This window comes from Salvelinus namaycush, chromosome 13 (genome assembly GCF_016432855.1).
Source record: "Salvelinus namaycush isolate Seneca chromosome 13, SaNama_1.0, whole genome shotgun sequence".
NCBI lineage: Eukaryota > Metazoa > Chordata > Actinopteri > Salmoniformes > Salmonidae > Salvelinus > Salvelinus namaycush.
In genome coordinates this window covers 33,004,651-33,024,161 of record NC_052319.1, presented here as the reverse complement: position 1 = coordinate 33,024,161, position 19,511 = coordinate 33,004,651, and the positions used below count along the sequence as shown (strand labels likewise).

The 19,511-nt window shown below is 44.7% G+C and overlaps 1 protein-coding gene across 1 annotated transcript in view; it reads right to left on the bottom strand.

The window, feature by feature from the left end:
• Nucleotides 1–17,256, bottom strand: part of LOC120057970 (cholecystokinin receptor-like) — a gene marked incomplete at its 5' end in the record, with an annotated part of 26,140 nt that extends 8,884 nt beyond the window's left edge. Inside the window, 3 exons of the mRNA XM_039006453.1 lie at nt 1–255; nt 996–1,244; nt 17,100–17,256. The exon at nt 1–255 is cut by the window's left edge and continues 10 nt beyond it. Of these exons, the coding sequence (XP_038862381.1) occupies nt 1–255; nt 996–1,244; nt 17,100–17,256 (661 nt within the window). The remainder of the gene's footprint in view (nt 256–995; nt 1,245–17,099) is intronic.
• Nucleotides 17,257–19,511: the final 2,255 nt, after the last annotated feature.

The following is a 19,511-nucleotide window of genomic DNA, read 5'->3' as shown; positions in this document are numbered from 1 at the left end:
CCACCTCTGGATAGGGCCAGATGTGGCGACACATGCGTGCGATGGTGATGTTGTCCTTTAGGGGGACGTGCTTCAGGTGGCTGAACACGGGGTAGGGGGTCATGATCATGAAGGACAGGAGCCAGGTGGCGGCGATCACCCGGTAGGCATGGGAACGGGTCTGCCATGCCCGCGACTTCAGTGGGTTGCAGATGGCGCTGTAGCGCTCGATCGCTATGGCAACCAGGCTGAAGGTGGAGATGCTCACGGATACACCTGTTGGAAAGTAAAGAAATGAGAAACGACACATAAACAACACGTTTAAAAGTTTCAAATATGTAAAAAAAAAAAAAAGTGAAATAAAGTTACGTAAGAGTTCTGCTAAGTTTACGTCTTGAAAGGTTCCAACTTTTCTAAAATATCAGGGATCAGATGATGTGACCCTAACTGAAGCTTATGAATCAGAGATCAGTACGTACTGAGCACTTTTGAGTGAAGATGTGTTTTTAAGGATGTGTGGATGTGTTAGTCAAACATGAGTGGGAGACGTTGGTTAAATAGAGATGGTGTTTGAGGAAATCACATCCTGATCTGATAGCCCTGATCCCCCAGACTGGAGAAGGGAAATGACTCTTTGCTCTCCTCCTAATACACATCCTCCTGCTAGCTGGAACATGACATGAGACTCTGTGTGTGTGTTCATCCATGTACGATATTCTATGTATGTCTGTCTGTGTGCAGGTCTGCAAGGTGTCCTGTCCTGCGTTATTCTGTAGGGACCATCGGAAGCAGCTGGAGAGCACGGCCAGCAGAAGACAACATCAGATTCCCAGATCCTGCCCTTTCCCCTCTTGCTCTCTCAATGCATCCTAATGATGATTCTCTGTCTCAGTTCCTTCCATGCCACTAGGTGCCAAGGTTTCCTTTACACTGCTTTACTGTAAACATCCTACATGATACCTAGTCAGTCTCCCTCTCTCTCCTCTTCTCTCCGCACCGCCCTCCTCCTGTCTCACCCATGAGGTAGACCACTATCTTGCACATGGCGGGTCCAAAGATGAAGTCCTCCAGGAGGTTGGGGATGAGGGTGAAGGGCATGCAGAAGATGGCCATCATCAGGTCGCTGACTGCCAGCGATAGCAGGAAGGAGTTGGTGACCGTCCTCATGCGCTTGTTGACTGCCAGGACCACGATAATGAGCAGGTTGCCCAACACACTGAGGAGGAAGATGACCGAATAAAGCAGGATACGCAGCGAGTCCACCTCTAGAGGAAGGAGGAGAGAGACAGAGAATAAAGGGATGGGGTTGACAGAGATGGGGGTGACAAACAGAGGTGAAGATCACATAACATACTACATTTAGAGTCTGATGGAAGCAATAAGATCCCACCAATCACAATCCAACACATATGTTGTGTTCCTTAGCTAGGATTGATGGTTATCATGTCATGACCACAACAGCGCTATTTATAGAAGCCCCAGCCAGGCAGAGGAAGTCTGAGCATGTAATTATTGAGGGCAGGAGGCCTGTTAAGAGGCCCTAGTCCAGTTTAACAGATTTATCAGCACTGTTGGAATGAGGCCCTTTATCTACTTCCCCAGAGTCAGATGAGGTCATGGATACCATTTGTTCAAAAAAATAAAAAAATAAATTGCCCTCTCAGAAGGCAATTTGGAGGAAGTTGCTAACTAGCGCTAGCGCAATTGCTAACTAGCATTCATGCAATGACTGGAAGATTACAGGTATCTGCTAGCATACTCATACTGCACTAATGCTATTTAGCATTGGCTCGCAAAACTACCCCTAACATCCTTCATACTGGACACAGAGACATACCAATGGTATCCACGAGTTCATCTGACTCTGGGGAAGAAGATAAAGGGTCTGAAGTATATCTTTAAAATACAGCTCAATACCATCACCCTCTTCCACCATGTCTATTTTGATCTCTACCTCTACAGCCAACTGGGCTCTAGGCGTACAAAAGAGAAAGTGGTGGAAAGGGTGTGTATGTGTCTGTATGTGTGACAGAGAGAGAGAGTGTGAGAGAGACAGAGAGGAAGAGAGAGAGAGTGAGACAGAGAGGAAGGAGGGAAGGTAAATAAAAAGAGAGATAATTCCAGTCTCTGTTGACTACCTTAAAAGTTTCTATTGGGATACCTCTTCTGGTCTGGAAACCAAATGGAGGATTCTCAAAGCAATCCGTGAGACACCAATCACTTACAGACCATGGCCTAATACACCACCATTTATTATGGCGATGGCATTTCTAGCTGTGTCTATAGGTGAAGAGAAAGTAATTGAACATAGTAAGGTGATGATTGAATAGGGGAATAAGGAATGTTAATTGGAGAAAAGTGGTATAACAGCTAAGACCTGATAGTGCATAGTAAAACACTATAGTGGCTTCATTTCAAATGTCACTTAAAGTATGCTATCATGTACAGTATGTGGGCCGAAGCAAGAATATGAGTGAGTGATTGGATCAGACGTGAGGGGGCAATGGTTTGAAATGAAATGTAGCTCAGGTTTAGGACAGAGAGAAAGAGAGAAACAGAGACAGACATTGTTAGAACACTGTGCATAGCCGTGATAGAACATTTGAAGTCAAATCTAATTGTATTTGTCACATGCGCCGAATACAACAGGTACACCTTACCGTGAAATTCTTACTTACAAGCCCTTAACCAACAGTGCAGGAAGAGAGAGCAAGTGAGAGAGCGCAGGATGAGAGAGAGAGAGAAGAGAGAGAGAAGGAAAAGAAGAGAGATAGAGAGAAGGAAGAGAAGAGAGAGACAGATAGAAGGAAGAGACAGAGAGAAGGAAGAGAAGAGAGACAGAGAGAAGGAAGAGAAGAGAGATAGAGAGAAGGAAGAGAAGAGAAGAGAGAGACAGATAGAAGGAAGAGACAGAGAGAAGGAAGAGAAGAGAGAGATAGAGAGAAGGAAGAGAAGAGAGAGACAGAGAGAAGGAAGAGAGAGAGAAGGAAGAGAAGAGAGATAGAGAGAAGGAAGAGAAGAGAGAGATAGAGAGAAGGAAGAGAAGAGAGAGATAGAGAGAAGGAAGAGAAGAGAGAAGGAAGAGAGAGAGAGAAGAGAGAAGGAAGAGAAGAGAGAGGTGTTTGGTTGGTCAAGTTTTCGAAGAGGCAGTGATAGCCCCAGGGGATTTTGGCCCGCAGCAGGTCATATCCTGTTAAAATCCTGTCTCTCTGCCTGTCACTCAAACTTCAGCCCACCAGCCCACCCGTCCACCACTGACACAGACTGTCTGAGTGCACTCCAAAGCCGGTTGCCCACGGTGACCATGCCCAAGGGATTAGAGATGCCCAGGTGACTCTACATAAACACACCTACAGTAAAGTGCATGCATCACAAATAGGCACACAAACACACACCTGCACAAATTCATGTATCTGTGTCTCAGATATGGTATGCTTACAAACACTCACCCTCAGGGCCTGACAGCCTCAGACGTGTGTGTTTGTGTTTGTGAGGGCATGTGTGTGTCTGTCTGTCTCTGTCTGTCTGTGTGCGTGCGTGCGTGCGTGCGTGCGTGCGTGCGTGCGTGCGTGCGTGCGTGCGTGCGTGCGTGCGTGCGTGCGTGCGTGCGTGCGTGCGTGCGTGCGTGCGTGCGTGCGTGCGTGCGTGCGTGCATGTTGATTGGTTGTGGTGCAAGTGAGCTGAAACAACTGGCATAGTATATGGATTGGATTGACTATTTATGCAAGCCTGCACCCAAATAACAAACTGTCTCACTCTGTTTCCCTGTCATACATATAGTCTACCTATCACTCTGTTTCCCTGCCATACATACAGTCTACCTCTCACTCTGTTTCCCTGTCATACATACAGTCTACCTATCACTCTGTTTCCCTGTCATACATACAGTCTACCTCTCACTCTGTTTCCCTGTCATACATACAGTCTACCCCTCACTCTGTTTCCCTGCCATACATACAGTCTACCTCTCACTCTGTTTCCCTGTCATACATACAGTCTACCCCTCACTCTGTTTCCCTGTCATACATACAGTCTACCTATCACTCTGTTTCCCTGCCATACATACAGTCTACCTATCACTCTGTTTCCCTGTCGTACATACAGTCTACCTATCACTCTGTTTCCCTGCCATACATACAGTCTACCTATCACTCTGTTTCCCTGTCATACATACAGTCTACCTCTCACTCTGTTTCCCTGTCATACATATAGTCTACCCCTCACTCTGTTTCCCTGCCATACATACAGTCTACCCCTCACTCTGTTTCCCTGCCATACATACAGTCTACCTCTCACTCTGTTTCCCTGCCATACATACAGTCTACCCCTCACTCTGTTTCCCTGCCATACATACAGTCTACCCCTCACTCTGTTTCCCTGCAATACATATAGTCTACCCCTCACTCTGTTTCCCTGCCATACATACAGTCTACCCCTCACTCTGTTTCCCTGCCATACATACAGTCTACCTCTCACTCTGTTTCCCTGCCATACATACAGTCTACCTCTCACTCTGTTTCCCTGCCATACATACAGTCTACCTCTCACTCTGTTTCCCTGCCATACATACAGTCTACCTATCACTCTGTTTCCCTGCCATACATACAGTCTACCTCTCACTCTGTTTCCCTGCCATACATATAGTCTACCTATCACTCTGTTTCCCTGCCATACATACAGTCTACCTCTCACTCTGTTTCCCTGCCATACATACAGTCTACCTCTCACTCTGTTTCCCTGTCATACATACAGTCTACCTATCACTCTGTTTCCCTGCCATACATACAGTCTACCCCTCACTCTGTTTCCCTGTCATACCTACAGTCTACCTCTCACTCTGTTTCCCTGTCATACATACAGTCTACCTCTCACTCTGTTTCCCTGTCACACATACAGTCTACCCCTCACTCTGTTTCACAGCCATACATACAGTCTACTCTACCCCTCACTCTGTTTCCCTGTCATACATACAGTCTACCCCTCACTCTGTTTCCCTGTCATACATACAGTCTACCCCTCACTCTGTTTCCCTGTCATACATACAGTCTACCTCTCACTCTGTTTCCCTGTCATACATACAGTCTACCCCTCACTCTGTTTCCCTGTCATACATACAGTCTACCCCTCACTCTGTTTCCCTGTCATACATACAGTCTACCCCTCACTCTGTTTCCCTGCCATACATACAGTCTACCTCTCACTCTGCTTCCCTGCCATACATACAGTCTACCCCTCACTCTGTTTCCCTGCCATACATACAGTCTACCCCTCATTCTGTTTCCCTGTCATACATATAGTCTACTCTACCCCTCACTCTGTTTCCCTGTCGTACATACAGTCTACCCCTCACTCTGTTTCCATGTCATACATACAGTCTACCTCTCACTCTGTTTCCATGTCATACCTACAGTCTACCCCTCACTCTGTTTCCCTGCCATACATACAGTCTACCCCTCATTCTGTTTCCCTGTCATACATACAGTCTACTCTACCCCTCACTCTGTTTTCCTGTCATACATACAGTCTACCCCTCATTCTGTTTCCCTGTCATACATACAGTCTACTCTACCCCTCACTCTGTTTCCCTGCCATACATACAGTCTACCTCTCACTCTGTTTCCCTGTCATACCTACAGTCTACCCCTCATTCTGTTTCCCTGTCATACATATAGTCTACTCTACCCCTCACTCTGTTTCCCTGTCGTACATACAGTCTACCCCTCACTCTGTTTCCCTGTCATACATACAGTCTACCTCTCACTCTGTTTCCATGTCATACATACAGTCTACCTCTCACTCTGTTTCCCTGTCATACATACAGTCTACCCCTCACTCTGTTTCCCTGTCATACATACAGTCTACCTCTCACTCTGTTTCCCTGTCATACATACAGTCTACCTCTCACTCTGTTTCCCTGTCATACATACAGTCTACCTCTCACTCTGTTTCCCTGTCACACATACAGTCTACCCCTCACTCTGTTTCACAGCCATACATACAGTCTACCTCTCACTCTGTTTCCATGTCATGCATACAGTCTACCCCTCACTCTGTTTCCCTGTCATGCATACAGTCTACCCCTCACTCTGTTTCCCTGTCATACATACAGTCTACCCCTCACTCTGTTTCCCTGCCATACATACAGTCTACCTCTCACTCTGTTTCCCTGTCACACATACAGTCTACCCCTCACTCTGTTTCACAGCCATACATACAGTCTACCTCTCACTCTGTTTCCATGTCATGCATACAGTCTACCCCTCACTCTGTTTCCCTGTCATGCATACAGTCTACCCCTCACTCTGTTTCCCTGTCATACATACAGTCTACCCCTCACTCTGTTTCCCTGCCATACATACAGTCTACCTCTCACTCTGTTTCCCTGCCATACATACAGTCTACCCCTCACTCTGTTTCCCTGTCATACATACAGTCTACCCCTCACTCTGTTTCCCTGTCATACATACAGTCTACCCCTCACTCTGTTTCCCTGTCATACATACAGTCTACCTCTCACTCTGTTTCCCTGTCATACCTACAGTCTACCTCTCACTATGTTTCCCTGCCATACATACAGTCTACTCTACCCCTCACTCTGTTTCCCTGCCATACATACAGTCTACCTCTCACTCTGTTTCCATGTCATACATACAGTCTACCTCTCACTCTGTTTCCCTGTCATACATACAGTCTACCCCTCACTCTGTTTCCCTGTCATACATACAGTCTACCTCTCACTCTGTTTCCATGTCATACATACAGTCTACCTCTCACTCTGTTTCCCTGTCATACATACAGTCTACCCCTCACTCTGTTTCCCTGTCATACATACAGTCTACTCTACCCCTCACTCTGTTTCCCTGCAATACATACAGTCTACCTCTCACTCTGTTTCCATGTCATACATACAGTCTACCTCTCACTCTGTTTCCCTGTCATACATACAGTCTACTCTACCCCTCACTCTGTTTCCCTGCAATACATACAGTCTACCTCTCACTCTGTTTCCATGTCATACATACAGTCTACCTCTCACTCTGTTTCCCTGTCATACATACAGTCTACCTCTCACTCTGTTTCCCTGTCATACATACAGTCTACTCTACCCCTCACTCTGTTTCCCTGTCATACATACAGTCTACCTCTCACTCTGTTTCCCTGCCATACATACAGTCTACCCCTCACTCTGTTTCCCTGTCATACATACAGTCTACCTCTCACTCTGTTTCCCTGTCATACATACAGTCTACCTCTCACTCTGTTTCCCTGTCATACATACAGTCTACCTCTCACTCTGTTTCCCTGTCACACATACAGTCTACCCCTCACTCTGTTTCCCTGTCGTACATACAGTCTACCCCTCACTCTGTTTCCATGTCATACATACAGTCTACCTCTCACTCTGTTTCCATGTCATACATACAGTCTACTCTACCCCTCACTCTGTTTCCCTGTCATACATACAGTCTACCCCTCATTCTGTTTCCCTGTCATACATACAGTCTACTCTACCCCTCACTCTGTTTCCCTGCCATACATACAGTCTACCTCTCACTCTGTTTCCCTGTCATACCTACAGTCTACCCCTCATTCTGTTTCCCTGTCATACATATAGTCTACTCTACCCCTCACTCTGTTTCCCTGTCATACATACAGTCTACCCCTCACTCTGTTTCCCTGCCATACATACAGTCTACCTCTCACTCTGTTTCCCTGTCATACATACAGTCTACCCCTCACTCTGTTTCCCTGTCATACATACAGTCTACCTCTCACTCTGTTTCCCTGCCATACATACAGTCTACCCCTCACTCTGTTTCCCTGTCATACATACAGTCTACCCCTCACTCTGTTTCCCTGCCATACATACAGTCTAATCTACATCTCACTCTGTTTCCCTGCCATACATACAGTCTACTCTACCCCTCACTCTGTTTCCCTGCCATACATACAGTCTACTCTACCCCTCACTCTGTTTCCCTGTTATACATACAGTCTACCCCTCACTCTGTTTCCCTGTCATACATACAGTCTACCCCTCACTCTGTTTCCCTGTCATACATACAGTCTACCTCTCACTCTGTTTCCCTGTCATACATACAGTCTACCCCTCACTCTGTTTCCCTGCCATACATACAGTCTACTCTACCCCTCACTCTGTTTCCCTGTCATACATACAGTCTACCCCTCACTCTGTTTCCCTGTCATACATACAGTCTACCCCTCACTCTGTTTCCCTGTCATACATACAGTCTACCCCTCACTCTGTTCCCATGTCATACATACAGTCTACCTCTCACTCTGTTTCCATGTCATACATACAGTCTACCTCTCACTCTGTTTCCCTGTCATACATACAGTCTACCCCTCATTCTGTTTCCCTGCCATACATACAGTCTACCCCTCATTCTGTTTCCCTGTCATACATACAGTCTACTCTACCCCTCAATCTGTTTCCCTGCCATACATACAGTCTACCTCTCACTCTGTTTCCCTGTCATACATACAGTCTACCCCTCACTCTGTTTCCCTGTCATACATACAGTCTACCTCTCACTCTGTTTCCCTGTCATACATACAGTCTACCCCTCACTCTGTTTCCCTGTCATACATACAGTCTACCCCTCACTCTGTTTCCCTGTCATACATACAGTCTACCCCTCACTCTGTTTCCCTGCCATACATACAGTCTAATCTACCTCTCACTCTGTTTCCCTGCCATACATACAGTCTACTCTACCCCTCACTCTGTTTCCCTGTCATACATACAGTCTACCCCTCACTCTGTTTCCCTGCCATACATACAGTCTACTCTACCCCTCACTCTGTTTCCCTGCCATACATACAGTCTACTCTACCCCTCACTCTGTTTCCCTGTCATACATACAGTCTACCCCTCACTCTGTTTCCCTGTCGTACATACAGTCTACTCTACCCCTCACTCTGTTTCCCTGTCATACATACAGTCTACCTCTCACTCTGTTTCCCTGCCATACATACAGTCTACTCTACCCCTCACTCTGTTTCCCTGCCATACATACAGTCTACTCTACCCCTCACTCTGTTTCCCTGCCATACATACAGTCTACTCTACCCCTCACTCTGTTTCCCTGTCATACATACAGTCTACCCCTCACTCTGTTTCCCTGTCATACAGTCTACTCTACCCCTCACTCTGTTTCCCTGCCATACATACAGTCTACCTCTCACTCTGTTTCCCTGTCATACATACAGTCTACCTCTCACTCTGTTTCCCTGTCATACATACAGTCTACCTCTCACTCTGTTTCCCTGTCATACATACAGTCTACTCCAGCTCTCTTTATGCTATTATAGTGCACGTCTTTCCTCTCCATCTGTATTACAGTATTACTTTCTCTCTCTGCATGTCTCTCTCTGTCTTTCTCTGTCTTTCCCTCTCTGCATGTCTCTCTCTCTGTCTTTCTCTCTCTGCATGTCTCTCTCTGTCTTTCTCTCTCTGTCTTTCTCTCAATCTACCTGTCTCTCTCTGTTCCTCTCTCGATCTCTCAGACGGCCACCTGCTTATCATCCAACCGTGGATCATTCTCTCTCTGCTGGTTCACTCAATCTGAGCTTCATCGATCAGTTTATCTGAAGGCAGTTTTGAGAGCAGTGCCCTGTAAAAGGCTTGTACCGGATACTGAAAACCCAGCAGGAACGAAGAGGAACTTCAGGAGGATTTGGTCTCTCTCCCCGTGTTTCATCAGAACAGCTGTGTGCCACTGATATCACACTTTGAGCTTTAAAAGAAAGCCTTCCTCTATCGACAGCGAAAGTAACTTCATTGAGCTTATGTTGTGCTGTCTGAAGTTGGAATCCATCAACAGTACTTTGCTAGTTATTATATCATTCAGCAGGTGATGGCTGCAGTCTCTGATTTATCACACAGGCCTTACTTGTATCAACGAACACATTGCCTAAAAGATGACATCACGCTGTAATATGCAATAACAAAAATGTACTCGCACACTCTTTCTTTCTCCCTCTCTCGCTCTCTCACCTCTCTCCCTCACTCACCTCTCTCCCTCACTCACCTCTCTCCCTCACTCACCTCTTCATATAACATTACCCTGATGCTGTGTCTGAACAATGAGTTGGCACCACCTGTGTTGGCTCATTACAATGTGTTTGGAGGCGCCTGCAATTAAACACATTCTCAATAACAAGCTGAGCAGAACTGTGGTAAGTGCATTCACGTGTTTGGGTTTGTGGCACGTATGTGCATCTCTCTCTGTTCCTCTCTCTCTCTCTCTGTTCCTCTCTCTCTCTGTTCCTCTCTCTCTCTGTTCCTCTCTCTCTCTAATTTAATATGTTACACGGGAAGCCAAATAGTTTCCCTGTGTGCTCGGTGGCTTTGCAGGGAACAGCCATAACTCCTTGAGCACATTTCATTTACTTTTGTCATCCTGCTGGCTGCTTGTACTAGGAGAGGAGCAAATTCTCTCCTTAATTACCCCTGGGATACAACCTGCTAGTCCCTATCAATATGGACCATCACACACTCATTCCCCCTTCTCAGAGAGCGAGGAAGGGAAGAGAGAAAGGAAGGGAAGAGAGAGAGGTAGCGGAGACAGAGACAGAGACAGAGAGAGAGAGAGAGAGAGAGAGAGACATACTGTAACTAGAAAATAAAGAGAATTGTGCATTTTCACCCCTTTGGTCAGAACCTGGGCCTACAGCTTCCATCACTACAGCTCATTACGGAAGGCATCCATCCATTACTGAGATGGAAAAAGAGAGAGAAATAGTAAGTCCATGTTGAGTGACTCAGCATTTTGATTGGCCAGTACAGAAGCATTTGTGTTGACACTGTTTTTGAAAAGGTTTGAATTGAATTGCTTGTTGGGTATGCAGGTGCTAAATGATGACTCAATAGTCCAGTTTGTTGAATGTTTCCTCAAGTTTCTCTCCCCAATACACAGTAGCCTAGCAACCCCGGCCTCATGCACCAACATTTCCAAATGAAAACAACACACACAGATATCTTACTGGTTAGATTTTTCCCATTTTAAGGCACAGCGCAAATCTCTCCTTAGCTTACACAGTCAGCGGGGAGCGGAGAGAATGGGAAACTGCATAAACGGAGGTAGTAGTTGTGATTGTTTAGAGGTGGGGTAAGCCACACTAAATCCACAGTGAAGTAAACATGACACCCACTGAGTCTGCCTTGTTAAAATCAAACAAATCAAAACCATTGTGTAGACATAGTAGTTTTGGGGGGTTAACTAACTGCCTTGCTCAAGGGCAGAACAGCAGATCGTTTGCCTTGTCAGCTCGGGGATTCGAACTGGCAACCTTCCAGTTACTGGCGCAATGCGCTAACCACCGGGACACCGGCCACCCTATCACCCTCCAAACACTGTAAAAACAGACACTAAATAGCAAATAGTGTAAATTACTCCCTATTCCCTACACAGTGCACTACTTTTGACCAGGGCCCATAGAGCTTTATATAGGGAACAGGGTGCCATTTGGAAACTAGGAGGATTCTACTTGTGATCGATAGCCTGTCTTTGGCACTGTCTCTAGCCTGTCTTTGGTACTGTCTCTAGCCTGTCTTTGGTACTGTCTCTAGCCTGTCTTTGGTACTGTCTCTAGCCTGTCTTTGGTACTGTCTCTAGCCTGTCTTTGGCACTGTCTTTGCCACTGTCTCTAGCCTGTCTTTGGTACTGTCTCTAGCCTGTCTTTGGTACTGTCTCTAGCCTGTCTTTGGCACTGTCTCTAGCCTGTCTTTGCCACTGTCTCTAGCCTGTCTTTGGTACTGTCTCTAGCCTGTCTTTGGTACTGTCGCTAGCCTGTCTTTGGCACTGTCTCTAGCCTGTCTTTGGCACTGTCTCTAGCCTGTCTTTGGCACTGTCTCTAGCCTGTCTTTGGCACTGTCTCTAGCCTATCTTTGGCACTGTCTCTAGCCTGTCTTTGGCACTGTCTCTAGCCTGTCTTTGGCACTATCTCTAGCCTGTCTTTGGTACTGTCTCTAGCCTGTCTTTGGTACTGTCTCTAGCCTGTCTTTGCCACTGTCTCTAGCCTGTCTTTGCCACTGTCTCTAGCCTGTCTTTGGTACTGTCTCTAGCAAGTCTGTCGCTGTCTCTAGACTGTCTTTGGTACTGTCTCTAGCTTGTCTTTGTCACTGCTTGTCACGTCCACCTTATTACCACATATACTGCACAATGGGCCATAAGAATAAACATGACTCTTTAATGACACTAGCAATATGAGTGCACTGGGGCAGCAGACACTTTTTACTGGGAGACATTTTATTAGTTTAATAAAAAATGTACCACAGTGATCATCTATCATCCAGCCTAATTTACAATGTTATAAGCATGATACGACAGGTGACAACTGTCAAGCACTTCCGTAAGAGATAATATCACTTTATGACCTGCTATAAGACTGTCATATTGTAATGTACTACAGCTAGTGAGAAGGGTTTACAGGCGACCTGAGTTGCTGTGTGTGTGTTATAGCCGTGTTAGATGACTTGTCAGGAGTTACGTCTTTTGATATGATAGCTCATGCTGTTTGCAGCACCTAGTCATGCATGATGGGAGGAGTTACCTTAACACAAACCAGGCTCAACTACATTTCAACTCCATTGATTCTCAAAATGTATTGAAATTGTATTAATTTATTTCATCTTCTGATTTGAAAACAAAGGGTTATTTGCAGTCAAATTGATCTTCAATTTCTCACCTGAATTGACTGAATTGAAATGGAATCCATCCCAGCCCTGTAAAAAAGAGTTTAAATCAAGTATAACTGTCTGCTTCACAATGACAAGAGGGCTTGAAGCATGTGGGAGTCATCTGAGTGTTAGAGCTGAACCTCTAGTCCTCTGGTCAAGGAGGCTTGGCTTGCTATGAAATCACTCAACCCTCTATGTGATTCCACCAGCATACAGCACTGTCTGTTTTTCTGTCTGCCTACTTCAGTCCACTGTTCTAAAAATACCAGAACACACAGGGACAAAGAGAAAGTGAGAGAAACAGAGAAATTAGAGTGGTTGAGTGAGAAAGTGAGCAAGTGTTGACTGAGTGACTAAAGTTGATGGCAGCAGCTGCGGTCTTGGATATTCCTCATCAGTGTGTGTGTGTGTGTGTGTGTGTGTGTGTGTGTGTGTGTGTGTGTGTGTGTGTGTGTGTGTGTGTGTGTGTGTGTGTGTGTGTGTGTGTGTGTGTGTGTGTGTGTGTGTGTGTGTGTGTGTGTGTGTGTGTGTGTCGGATAATGTGTGTGATTCTGAGGGGCATGCTACTAAATATAGTGTGTGTTACATACAGGACAGTGAAGGGCCTCCTCAGGCTTAAGACTCTCTCGTCTCCGTACACAGCCTCAGTTTGTACCAACTGCTGTTGTTGACAGAGCGCTGGTCAAACACACACATCACAACACACACACACACACCACACTACATACACACACACACACACACTTCCTGACGAGCCGCCCTCAGGTGGTAAGGGTAGGTAACAACACATCCGCCACCCTGATCCTCAACACAGGGGCCCCTCAGGGGTGCGTGCTCAGTCCCCTCCTGTACTCCCTGTTCACTCATGACTGCACGGCTATGCACGACTCCAACACCATCATTAAGTTTGCCGATGACACAACAGTGGTAGGCCTGATCAAGGACAACGACGAGACAGCCTATAGAGAGGAGGTCAAAGACCTGGCCATGTGGTGCCAGGACAACAACCTCTCCCTCAACGTGATCAAGACAAAGGAGATGATTGTGGACTACAGGAAAAAGAGGACCGAGCATGCCCACATTCTCATCGACGAGGCTGCAGTGGAGCAGGTTGAGAGCTTCAAGTTCCTTGGTGTCCACATCACCAACAAACTAACATGGTTCAAGCTAGAGGTCGACCGATTATGATTTTTCAACACGAATACCGATATCGATTATTGGAGGACCAAAAAAAGCCGATACCAATTAATATATATATATATATATATATATATATATATATATATATATATATATATATATATATTTATTTAGAATAATGACAATTTTAACTTAATATAATACAATATAATATAATCTATTTAGTCTCAAATAAATAATGATATTATAATAAACATGTTTAATAATGATATTATAATAAACAAATAAACATGTTCAATTTGGTTTAAATAATGCAAAAACACAGTGTTGGAGAAGAAAGTAAAAGTGCAATATGTGCCATGTAAAAAAGCTAATGTTTAAGTTCCTTGCTCAGAACATGAGAACATATGAAAGCTGGTGGTTCAATATTCCCAGTTAAGAAGTTTTAGGTTGTAGTTATTATAGAAATTATGACGCGTCGACTATTTCTCTCTATACCATTTGTATTTATGGTGTTTATGTTTTTATGTTTATGGTTAGCTACATTTGTGCAAAGATTGTGTTTTTTCGGCAATGCGTTTTTGTTAAATCATCACCCGTTTGGTGAAGTTGAAGTAGGCTGTGATTTTAAGATAAATTAACAGGCACCGCATTGATTATATGCAACGCAGGACAAGCTAGTTAACCTAGTAATATCATGTGTAGTTAACTAGTGATTATGTGAAGATTGATTGTTTTTTATAAGATACGTTTAATGCTAGCTAGCAACTTACCTTGGCTCCTTGCAGCCACAAGGTCCTTTTGACGCTGCACTTGCATAACAGGTGGTCAGCCTGCCACACAGTCTCCTCGTGGAGTGCAATATAATCAGCCATAATCGGCGTCCAAAAAGGCCGATTACCGATTGTTATGAAAACTTGAAATCGGCCCTAATTAATCAGCCATGCAGATTAATCGGTTGACCTCTAGTCCAAGCACACCAAGACAGTCGTGAAGAGGGCACGACAAAACCTATTCCCCCTCGAGAGGGTGAAAAGATTTGGCATGTGTCCTGAGATCGTCAAAAGGTTCTACAGCTGCACCAACGAGAGTAGCCTGATTGGTTGCATCACTGCCTGGTATGGCAACTGCTCGGCCTCCGACCGCAAGGCACTACAGAGGGTAGTGCGTATGGCCCAGTACATCACTGGGAATAAGCTGCCTGCCATCCAGGACCTCTACACCAGGCGGTGTCAGAGGAAGGCCCTAAATATTGTCAAAGACTCCAGCCACCCTAGTCATAGACTGTTTTCCCTGCCACTGCATGGCAAGTGGTACCAGAGTGCCAAGTCTATGTCCAAGAGGCTTCTAAACAGTTTTTATCCCCAAGCCATAAGACTCCTGAACACATAAGCAAATTGCTACCCAGACTATCCCCCCCTTTTACGACGCTACTACTCTCTGTTGTTATTATCTATGCATAGTCACTTTAATAACTCTACCTACCTGTACATATTACCTCAACTAACCAATGCCTCCGACATTGATTTTTTTTTAACTGCATTGTTGGTTAGGGGCTCGTAAGTAAGCATTTCACTGTAAGGTCTACACCAGTTGTATTCGGCGCATGTGACTAATACAATTTGATTTGATGGACCAGTTGCATAAAGGCTGGTGTCCATGCTGAGTAGATATAGCCTAAAATCAATTAACGATCCCAATAATTATTTCTAACCAACATTCCCATCTCCCCTCATTCCCTCTCCCTTAATCTATACTGGTTGGTGCGGTGTACAATTCACTTCCACTCCTGTTGTATCACAACCTTATTCCCATGTCAAAATCATTTCTCTGATCACATTTCTCAGACACCTGACACCAACCTGTTTCTCATAGGTATTCAGAGTTGATTTTCATTACGGTACATCAGCATGTCAATATCATTCACTGATAGAGGGATGGATGGAGGAGCTGGAAGGGAATGCTCTCTTTGGTCATTTCTCTAGCTATCAAACACACACACACACACACACACACACACACACACACACACACACACACACACACACACACACACACACACACACACACACACACACACACACACACACACACACACACACACACACACACACTGCCCTTGCTCTAGACAACAGATCAAAAGGAGCGTGGGAAAAAGCCACCTTGTTAGCAGTGGACAGATACAGCTAGAACATTGAGTTTTCCAGATTGATAAAGAGCAATGCTGACCTTGTGGAGCAGGCATAAAGCTTCAGTCTCCTGACTGCACTGGGAATTGGCTTCATGTATGGTAAATATTGCAGTAGTAATGTCTGTCAACAATTTGTTTAAGGATGGGTGGTAGTCATGGTTTTAAAGGGGGATAGGGGTGTATTTCCAGGAGTGACGATTTCTGAATAAGAGTGATGTTCTCCAGCATTGGGTTTCGTTGTGACTAGATTGGATACATGAGTGCGTAATGCGCTGTTGCTTTTTCTGCTGCTAAATTAATTAGCTACATCACTGCACACACACACTCATACACACACACACACACACACACACACGCGCGCGCACGCACGCACTGTATGAAAACACACTAGACTAGTGCTATTGTAATTCATTTGTGGAGAAGTCTAGGCATCTGCACTCGGGATGACTCGGTTGACCAACAATTATTAGAAAGATAGGGGACATTGATTACTGTAGCAATCAGAACATTATGTTCCAGCCCTTTTAAATGTTATTAATTGCAACCAATTCATTATTCTATTATATATAATTCGATTTATTAAATAAAATAATGGAATAGCATCATGGAAACATTTGCATTTGTACTTTGCATGTAATAGTGATGAACTTTTTCGTAAAATTGTTTTGTTTTGTCTCAGGCTCGGGTTTAACTTCGATATTTGGAATGGGCCTATTGATAAACGAAATATCAAGGAATCCGTAGTTTGAGCGCCTATTGCTGGTGAACTGAATTTTGTGTCAGATTGACGAAAATGCAATGGTTTTTCAAATCAAACTGTAGGCCTATTGGTCGCGTAAACAGTTTAGCAGATGTTATAGGGGGTGCAGCGAAATGCTTGTGTTACCAGCTCCTAACAATGCAGTAAACATGTCATACAAGTACACAAATAATAATAAACAACTAGAAATAAGAAAATAACGAATGTCAGGACGAATCCAGTTAACAAACCAAAACACTACTTTTGTGTATCTTTTTTCCCGTATTTGGTCACTTCATTTAGGTTTATGAATAAACATAAATATAGGTGGCCCGGCTCCTCACCTTTCTGTTTGACATGTTGCGGTTTGAGCACCACGGACTCGTTTCCACAGGTGGTGATGTTTGTGAGTCCCAGACTGACGTTCATTGTTCCGTTTGACGCAGCGCCGTGCGCTCCCACACACTCCAAGAACGTAGAGGTCTCGTTCAGGGTTCGTAAATTCAGTTTGAGGGTTAAAGAAAAATGTCAGAAGTGCACATTCTATTCGTGCTATGTGCGAGCATCTGCTTTGGTCAAATGACTGCGTCCATAGAAATCCACCAAAATATTTTTAAGTAGCGTAATTCTTTCCCAAAAATTATCCAATCAAATGATTGCTTACTTTGTCTGTAGATGTTCCAAAGTATATTTCGTACTTAACCCATTTATTGGGCATCCTTGAAGTTTCCAGTTGACAGTTTTCACCCCGGAGTTGATCTCTGCTTTGCTGTAGGTTCGGGGATCCCACCTTTCCGCTGCGCCTCGCTGGTGACTGTGGCTCAGACTGCAGCTGTGAGGTTATGGGGGACAGCTGAGTGCGTGGGAAGGTGGGGGGAGTAGTTTGGGGGTGGGGGTGCTGCGATTTGGATGCAGTGGTGGATATAGAATTTAAAAAAATTGACGGACACTGAAGATGTCTGTATTTGTCGCTAATACAGGACAAGTAAAGCACTACTTGTGTGAGAGAGAAAAATAACTACATGTATTTGAGTGTTTACCAGCTTTTGTAACTTGAGTCTGATAATTATCTGTACAAAACAGTTAATCTGATAATGTGTGGAATATAAAAATACTTGCTTGAGTATATGTTTTCCAGTTTTTCGAAATACTTTGCAAATGCAACTTATTTCAATGTGAAAGCTATAATGGTCTAGTCATTCCTTTTCCATAGACACTCATATCCAGAGCAACATATAGTAGTGAGTGCATACATTTTCATACTTTTTCCGTACTGGTCCCCCATAGGAATTAAACCCACAACCCTAGCATTGCAATGGCCATACTCTACCAACTAAGCCAGATCATCACATCATATCATCACAAACCACTTTGTCTCAATGTACTCGATTACTGTATGGTGCATTGTTTTTCTTTATGGTGATGAAAAGTCTACCCGTACAAACTTAGATTACCAGCAAATGTACAATACAGTAAAGTACATTTGTGGATTGTAAGGATGGTAAATGAATACTGCACAAAAAGTGGTTGTTTTCCATGTTATTGGTTCAAGAACAACATCTAATTTGATGTGGATGTTTTGTGTCTTTGACCATAACTTTGCACCTTTTTGATGTAAATGTTTTAGGACAGGGTTTTGTTCTTTCTGGATTCCATTAGAATGACAATCCCAGAGAAAGGTACAGGGCAACAAGTCTTACAATTACAACTATTGAATCCTGCAAGATACTGTTCTTAATTATACAACTAACTTTTTTGCCAAAGCAGAGTTTTGTCTGTGCTACATATGTCTATATCGGTGTTCTAACACAAGTAAATGCCCAGTGCACTACTTTTGTGAGAAAAACAACTCATCAATCAATCAATCAAATGTATTTATAAAGCCCTTTTTACATCAGCCAACGTCACAAAGTGCTATACAGAAATCTTGCCTAAAACCCCAAACAGCAAGCAATGCAGATGTAGAAGCACGGTGGCTAGGAAAAACTCCATAAAAAGAAACGTAGAGAGGAACCAGGCTCTGAGGGGTGGCCAGTCCTCTTCTGTCTGTGCCGGGTGGATATTATAACAGTACATGGCCAAGATGTTCAAATGTTCATAGATGACCAGCAGGGTCAAATGATAATAATCACAGTGGTTGTAGAGGGTGCAACAGGTCAGCACCTCAGGAGTAAATGTCAGTGGGCTTTTCATAGCCGAGGTGCGGTAGAGAGAGAGAGTCGAAAACAGCAGGTCCGGAACAAGGTAGCACGTCCGTTGAACAGGTCAGGGTCCCATAGCTGCAGGCAGAACAGTTGAAACTGGAGCAGCAGCACGACTAAGTGGACTGTGGACAGCAAGAAGTCATCAGGTCAGGTAGTCCTGAGGCATGGTCCTAGGGCCCAGGTCCTCCGAGAGAAGAGAGAAAAGAGAGGGAGAGTTAGAGGGAGCATACTTAAATTCACACAGGACACCGGATAAGACAGGAGAAATACTCCAGATATAACAGACTGATCCTAGCTCCCTGACACAAACTATTGCAGCATAAATACTAGAGGCTGAGACAGGAGGGGTTGGGAGACACTGTGGACCCGTCCGGTGATACCCCCAGACAGGGCCAAACAGGCAAGATATAACCCCACCCACTTTGCCAAAGCACAGCCCCCACACCACTAGAGGGATATCTTCAACCACCAACTTCCTACTCTGAGACAAGGCCGAGTTTAGCCCACAAAGATCTCCCCCACGGCACGAACCCGAGAGGGGCACCATCCCAG